At 53.3% G+C, this 7,901-nt stretch overlaps 1 protein-coding gene across 4 annotated transcripts in view; it reads left to right on the top strand.

Moving 5' to 3' along the window:
- Dnah17 (dynein axonemal heavy chain 17) overlaps positions 1-7,901 on the top strand; it is a 125,251-nt gene that overhangs the window by 38,290 nt on the left and 79,060 nt on the right. For 3 of the 4 annotated variants that reach the window (XM_031354913.1, XM_031354915.1, XM_031354917.1), the window contains 8 exons: positions 591-938; positions 1,036-1,127; positions 1,444-1,570; positions 2,056-2,208; positions 4,116-4,241; positions 4,824-4,931; positions 6,428-6,559; positions 7,221-7,381. In XM_031354913.1, the coding sequence (XP_031210773.1) occupies positions 591-938; positions 1,036-1,127; positions 1,444-1,570; positions 2,056-2,208; positions 4,116-4,241; positions 4,824-4,931; positions 6,428-6,559; positions 7,221-7,381 (1,247 nt within the window). The remainder of the gene's footprint in view (positions 1-590; positions 939-1,035; positions 1,128-1,443; positions 1,571-2,055; positions 2,209-4,115; positions 4,242-4,823; positions 4,932-6,427; positions 6,560-7,220; positions 7,382-7,901) is intronic. The other variant, XM_031354916.1, reaches the window with a different exon arrangement.

The following is a 7,901-nucleotide window of genomic DNA, read 5'->3' as shown; positions in this document are numbered from 1 at the left end:
TCCAAAACCTCCAGAACTCAGAATCTTCAAGTTGCCCCAATCCCAGCTATTCTCTCCCCAGCACACGATAATGTGTCACCTTTTGCGGAGCCTAACACCTGCATCTGCAGTATAGCATAGGGACTCCTGTGTTCCTCCGAGATGCATCTGTCTACCTGTCCACCTGTGGGCAGGCCTCTGAGCTGCTTGTCGCCTCTCGGCTCCTGCGCAGTGTAGGTGTGCCAGGAACATTGAGCCCTCCCTGAGCCTACCACCCCAGATGCTCTATGCCTGTGAATTAGTCACCTTTCTCACTGCAGTGACAAAATACTTGAAGAGCAATTTAAAGATGGCAGAAGGGGTTGTTCTGGCTTGCATGAGGGGGCTCCACAGGAGAAGGCTTGTCGGCAGGAGTGGGAAGCTGCTGGTCACAGTGACTCCACAGTGAACCGGAAGTGGGCGGCTCTATATACAACCTCAATTGGTCCACTTCCTCCAGCCCCTAAACCTTCCCAAACTGCAGCACAAGGTAGTGGCCAAGTGCCCAGGCATACGAGCCGCTAGGTGACATCTTACACTCAGAACACTCCCTATGTCCATTCCCCCGAAAGGTGCTGAAAACCCTGGACAGCACCTGGACCACCATGGAATTTGAGCATGAGCCACACCCACGGACGGGCACCATGATGCTCAAGTCTGACGAAGTGCTGGTGGAGACACTGGAGGACAACCAGGTGCAGCTGCAGAACCTGATGATGTCCAAGTACCTGTCCCACTTTCTGAAGGAGGTGACCAGCTGGCAGCAGAAGCTGTCCACAGCAGACTCGGTCATCTCCATCTGGTTTGAGGTCCAAAGAACCTGGAGCCATCTGGAGAGCATCTTCATTGGCTCAGAGGACATCAGAGCCCAGCTGCCAGAGGACTCCAAGCGCTTTGACACCATCGACCAGGAATTCAAGGTGAGCTCAGACACTGGGTGTTCCCAGAAATGGCTCCTGTGGATGTGGACGGCATGGGCTCCAACCCTTCTGCCCTCCCTTCTCCCCCCACCCCCAGACCTTGATGGCAGATGCGGTGAAGACACCAAATGTGGTGGAAGCCACCAACCAACCGGGTCTCTACGACAAACTGGAGAAGCTGAAGAAGAGGTGGGTCCCCATCCCATATGTCCAGCTGAGGTGTTGGTGAAGCAGGTCATGTGCCACCTGCTACACAAAGGCACAGGTCACAGGCTAATAATATTCCATCCCTGGGGTGAATTTGGACACACACACACACACACACACACACACACACACAAACACACACACACACACACACCATGTGATCTGAACTGGTGGAAGACGGAGGCATCTGGAAACGAACTGGGTCTGTGGAGAAAAACTAGATGTAAGCTGAGAGCATGGGCTGGCCAAGAGCCCTGCAGAAAAGGACCCACCAGTCCCTTCCCCTCCTTCCCCCTAGCTTGGCTGTGTGTGAAAAAGCACTGGCTGAATACCTGGAGACCAAGAGGCTGGCGTTCCCACGGTTCTATTTCGTGTCCTCTGCTGACCTGCTGGACATTCTCTCCAATGGAAACGACCCCGTGGAGGTAGGCAGGGAGGCAGAGGGGTAAACCCTTACACCATGGAGTCCCAGCTGGAGGACAAGCCCACAGTGTATCCCATGGCTTTGGGCAAATCGCCTGACTCCACCCTGCTTGTTTTCCTTCTATGGGATGGGTAAGAAGTTGGGGGGCTCCGTGGACATCTGAAAGACACACTGAGCGGTTCTCTGTATGGCCTTCATGATCTTTGCCCTGACACATATGCACCCTGGAATCTAGGAAGATGCTTCCCCCAGAGCTCCTCCAAAAGAGAAGCACAAGGGAGGGGACGCGGTGGAAGCCTCGATAAAGGCCCTGGCAACTGTGTCCTGCCCAAGCCCAGTTCTCACCCATGCCTCTGGCTGCCTCCGTTAATATCAGTCAAAGATATGGGGCAAATATTCCAAAGACAAACAAGGAAGGATATGAGAAGGGCTTAAAAGCACTCAAGGGAGCCCAGAGCCACTAGCAACTCTAGGGTCCTCCCTCAGGTGAGCCGCCATCTGTCTAAACTCTTCGACAGTCTGTGTAAGCTCAAGTTCCGCCTTGACGCTGATGGAAAACCACTCAAGTTTGGGCTGGGGATGTACAGCAAGGAAGATGAGTTCGTGGACTTTGATAAGGAGTGTGACCTCTCCGGGCAGGTGAGCCCTGTGGGGAGGGGGCCGCGGCCTGCTGACATGTGGTCATCCACCTCTCGAGGAAATGCTCGGGGGCTTCTTTCTATCTGATGTGCCAAAGTAACTATTGGTGTTGGGGGTTGGGGGGAGTCGCATGCAAGTGGAGGTCAGAGGACAACTTTTAAGAGTTTGGTTCTCTCCCCCCACCATGTGGGCCCCAGGGATTGAACTCACGTTGCCAGACTAGGCAGCAAGCCCGCTGAGCCATCTCACCGGCCCCCACTCTGTTATAGACTCTGTTATAGAGTCTAGAGCACACAGCCTTCCCGAGGGGTGTGGCATACATCTAAGGGGCAAAGGGAGGAGGAAGGCACAGGCTTGCCCCATCTCTGAATTGTCCTGGCTGGTGCAGACCGGGGCTGTGCCATCTGAACAGGTCCCAAGCCCGGGTGCACAGGAAGTGGGCATGACGACCCAGTGGCTTCAGAGCAATCTTGGAGCCCTGACCCTCTTCCCAGCAAGCATGTCACCCACCCTTGATCCTACCGAGACAGAAAACTTCTCACTGGCCCTTCCCCCACCTCACTGCCCAGCTTGTGACCCAGCCAGATATGATCTGGCCATTATCCTGGAGGAAAGTGTGCTGAGGTAGACCAGAACCTCACGAGAGTCCTGGCACTAGGGAGTCAGCGGGGCTGGGGGAGGCTCAGGTCCCCATTGCCCCTCCCAGGGCGACTCTGAGTGGCAGCAAGGTCCTTTCGGGGAGGGGGGAGGTGACAATTAGAAAAGACAGCCTGCTCCCCCACCCAGGTGCAGCAGGAAGAGCTGTACCCCATGAGAGCAAGGGAGGCAGCCTCCCACTGAGATAGACTTGTCTCTGCATGGCCGCCTGCTCCCTTCTCCGACTTCGGGATAATTGTATACTCCACAGTTTTTGCCAGGGTGTCCCTGATGTACTAAAGTGGTTTTTAAGTGGTGTCAGCTTTGGGGGCTTTTTAAAAACTTTATCCTGTTATTATTGTGTGTGTGTGTTTGTGAGAGACAGACAGACAGACACACAGACAGACAGAGAGACAGAGACAGAGACAGAGAGAGAGAGAGAGAGAGAGGACCCTCAAGTGGAAATTAGAGGACAATTTTGTGGACATGGTTCTCTCCTTCCATCCTATGGGGGTTCTGGGTATAGAACCTAGGTCACCAGTCTCAAGCGGCAAGCGCCTTTACCCACTGACGCGTCTTGACAGCTCGGGTGGATCGTTATTTACTGCTCTATAGGGAACATGAGCACCCCTGCCCCCGACAGGCATGGTACTGGCAGTCACTGCCCGGACTGAGCTTCAGAGTTCTTGAAGTCTTGTTCAAAGAGTTGAAGCTCACACAAGTAATAAAAACAGTGGGCGGGGGGAGAGATTATCTAGAAGCAAAGCAAAAGAACAGAGTAGACGGACACATGACAAGGGCAACGGGCGCTAAAATAAGTGGCTCAGAACTCGGGCTGAGTCCCAATACTTCTTTTGTGGATTGCGTGGAGGAGGAGGAGTTGTTCGTTAATCCCTGATTTTGAACATGCACATGCCCAATCGTGCAAACCCATGAGGTGGCTAATAGGGGGTTTTCCCGAAAAGTTAACTCAGGATACATTCTGCCCAGTGCACCCAAAACTGGTCCACACTGGACTGACTGGCTCGCTGCTTCTGGAGCTGGGGTGTGTTTGGTCACAGGAAGGAAGCTACCGGGCAGCCACAGATCAGAGCGATGGTGGCTTTGTTTAGAGAGGGGTGTGAGTGAAGCTCAGCGCGCAGGTGGAGGTCCCAGGTGGCCAACTGTTTTGTTGGGAGAGGACCTGGCAGAGGCCTGCCTGCCCGCCCAGGTTGCCTGCTTCAGGCGTACCAATCACTGCGATGAGAGGTCAGTGTAAGGTCTTTCCCCAGGTGGAAGTGTGGTTGAATCGCGTGCTGGACCGAATGTGTGCCACGTTGCGCCACTTAATTCCAGAAGCCGTGGTGACTTATGAGGAGAAGCCAAGGGAACAATGGATCTTTGACTACCCTGCCCAGGTCTGGAACAGATGGGGACCCACTGCAGTGTGGCTCCAGGCCCTGGGTCACCATCTTGTCTATTAGGAATGAGTTTAACTGCTTAATATAAGCTTTTTCTCTCTCTCTTTCGTTTTTTTAATCCCTTTATTTTATGTGTATGGGTGTTTTGCCTGTGTTTATGTTAAGTGTACTGTGTTTGCAATGCCCACAGTGGCCACCAGAGGGAGGCAGATCCCAAGGAACTGGAGTTAAAGATGGTTGAGATCATCCATGTGGGTGGAGGGAAGTTAACCCAGGTCCTCTGGAAGAGCAGCCCCTGCTCTTAACCATAGAGGCTGTCTGTCCAGCCTCATGGCCTCATCTTATTTTCTTTCTTTTTTTTTTTTCTTTTTTTTTCAGGGAGTGGGAGTTCAAGACAGGGTTTCTCTGTGTAGCCCTGGCTTTCCCGGAACTCTATAGACCAGGCTAACCTTGAACTCAAGAGATTCACCAGCCTCTGCCTCCTGAGTGCTGGGATTAATTAAAGGTGTGCACCACCACACCTGGCTATGACATCATCTTATTGTCCATAAAGAACAGTTTCTCCTGGGTTATTTCCAGATGGCGCTGACATGCACGCAGATCTGGTGGACGACGGAGGTGGGCCTGGCATTTGCAAGGCTAGAGGAAGGATATGAAAATGCCATCAAAGACTACAACAAAAAGCAGGTTTGGAGACTCTGGGCCCCAAACCACCAGGCAGTAGCCAGAAGCCCCCTGTCTTGATTACAGTGTCTATTGCTATAAACACAATAACCTCAAGGAACTTGGAGAGGAAAGGGTTTATTACAGGCAGCAGCTTATGCTTGAAAGGAAGTCAGGACAGGAACCTGGAGGTGGGAACTGAAGCAGGGGTCGAGGAGGATCACTGCTCACTGGCTTGCTTCTCAAGGCTTGCTCAGCCTGCTTTCTTATGCAGCCCAGGATCCTCAGCCCAGGCTTGGCCCCCACCCTCAGCAGGCTGAGCCTTCTCACATCAATCACCAATTCAGAGAATGAACCACAGGCTTGCCCACAGGCTAATCTGGTGGGGGCATTTTCCCAGTTGAGGCTCTCTCTTTGAAATGATTGTAACTTGTGTCAAACTGACTTAGAAAGTAGGCAGTTCAGGCCCCTCTCTCTCTCCAAGGTGGAGCTCTGTGTTCAGTGTCTGTGTGGGTCACAAGCTGTCCCATAACAACACAAGTGTGAGCCCCAGCAATGCGGAACGCCTACAGTGTGTCCCCAGAAACCGGATGCCTACACTGGCTTTTTTTTTCTCTTCTGTCTCTGTCTTTTCTGTCTCTCTCTCTCCTGTTTCTTCTCTTTTCTGTCTCTTCTGTCTTTTTCTGTCTCTTCTCTTTTCTCTGTCTCTTCTCTTTTCTCTGTCTCTCTCTCTCTCTGTGTATACATGTGCATCTCATGTGCAGAGGAGATCAGAAGACAACTTGTGGGGCCAATTCTTTGCGTCCATGAATGGAACTGGGGTTGCCGGGCTCAATGGCGGGCCTTTACCCGCTGAGTGGACTTGGCAGTACTTTTTTTCCATTGAGATTCTTGGTTAGATCTTAGAAGTGTGTGAGTTTGTGAGTGTGTGCACATGAGCCTTGGGTGGTTTCTCAGGAACCCTAGTTTGGGGTCAGGATCTGAAGCTTTCCCATTAGGCCAGGCTGGTCCCAGTGAGCCCCAGGGATCCTCCCGTGTCTGCCCCTGGGTGCTGGGATTCCAAGCTCGATGCCTCCCTTCCTGACACAGATCTTGGGGCTCGAAGCCAGGTCCCTGTGCTTACAAAGGCAGCATTCCACTGGCTGCGCCATCGCTCGGGTCTGCAGTCAGCATTTTCTCCTGAAGCTTCAGAGCCTTTCTGCATGTGGGCCTGATTACAGGCAGCTGGTTTTACTGAATGTACAGGCTCGTTCTTCTAAGGGGCTGCAGAGTGTTATCCCCACCTGGAAGGAGAGGAACTTTTCTGGTTGTTTGTTTGTTTGTTTTTTCATTGTAGTAAACAAGGGCTGGTGATCTTGCACACACACAGGCACAGAGGCACACACACAGACACACACGCACACACACACACACACACACAGGTCATGTGTGGACCCCGACAGCCTGGGAATCCTGTCCAGTGACCACCTGGAGGCAGTGCTGTCAGGCCAGGGCCCCAACACAGGCACCTCTCTCTGCAGATCAGCCAGTTGAACGCGCTCATCACTCTGCTCATCGGAAGTCTCAGCTCGGGTGACAGGATGAAGATCATGACCATCTGCACCATCGATGTGCACGCCCGCGACGTGGTGGCTAAGATGATCACAGCTAAGGCAGGAGCCCCTGTGTCCCAGGCACTGGGGAGGCAGGAGTCCCTGGGACACTGGGAAGGGCTGGGGAGTAGGCTTGGGGCTGGCCCCACACTCAAGAACTCCAGTTTTTACAACCTCTTCTTCCCAGGATGGTGACTGAGGGAGTGGCCGTCTCTCTCTCTCTCTCTCTCTCTCTCTCTCTCTCTCTCTCTCTCTCACACACACACACACACACACACACACACACACACACAATACGTGGGGGTCAGATGAATGAAGTGCCAGAAGTTTCCATTCTTGTATGTATGTTCACATGTGCGCAGGCACATGTGCATGTGGTGGTGGGGGGGCGAGAATGACCTTAGATGTGGCTCCTCCAGCGCCATTCACCTTCCTTTTTGGAGACAGGCTCTCACACTGGCCTGGAACTCAAGCCCAGGGCCCTTCCATCTTCACCTCCTCCTCAGCCCTGGGATTTCGAGCACCTGCTGTCACACTGGCTGACTGTCACATGGGTCCTAAGGCTTGAACTCAGCAAGTTCTTTACTGCCTGGGTCAGCCTCCAGCCCTTGCCGCTCCTGTCTGTAGCTGCGGTCAGGGGTAATGAGAGTCATGAATAGGACAGAGGGGAGAGAGCCCCAGGGACCGGCCTGGAGCTAAGACCCTCGGGCTCCTGCTGCAGGTAGAGAGTTCGCAGGCCTTCACCTGGCAGTCGCAGCTTCGACACCGCTGGGACGAAGAAAAGAAGCACTGCTTTGCCAACATCTGTGATGCCCAGATCAAATACTCCTATGAGTACCTGGGTAACACGCCTCGGCTGGTTATCACCCCACTCACAGACAGGTGGGGACCACCTACAGCCCAGTGCCCGGCCCCCTCCCCTCACCCCTCCTCCCCGCCCCAGCTCTGTGGCCACGTTCCGTGGGGAGCCCCCCGTGTTGTGGAAGTTTGTAATCCCGACACAGGGTTTCTACCCCACTTTTGACCATGTAGCTCCTGGATAAAAGACACACACGACCTTTATATTTACCATAAGCCGTAAACAGCACAAGAGCTGGGCAGATAGCGACTCTCTGTGCTGTTAGAATCTATTTTTCCTATGGATAACCCCTACTTATTACTTACTGTGTTTCCTCTGGGCTGCTCTTAACTCCATTTGGCCAGCCCTCAGGGGCTCACCTAACCCGTACGGCTTCTCTTCCTCCTCCACCTTCTCCTTCTTGTCTTCTTCTCAGACCCCAAGCCTGGTAAACCTAACCCCACCTATGCGTCTTCTGTTGGCATCTTTATGTACCAGATAATAACTAGTCAGAAGTAACTTGGGAGCAGGGCCGCATCGGTCTACAGGCAGACTCCAGGTCTG

The sequence above is a fragment of the Mastomys coucha genome, unplaced genomic scaffold (genome assembly GCF_008632895.1).
Source record: "Mastomys coucha isolate ucsf_1 unplaced genomic scaffold, UCSF_Mcou_1 pScaffold5, whole genome shotgun sequence".
NCBI classification, from domain to species: Eukaryota; Metazoa; Chordata; class Mammalia; order Rodentia; family Muridae; genus Mastomys; species Mastomys coucha.
This window is presented reverse-complemented; position numbering and strand designations above follow the sequence as displayed.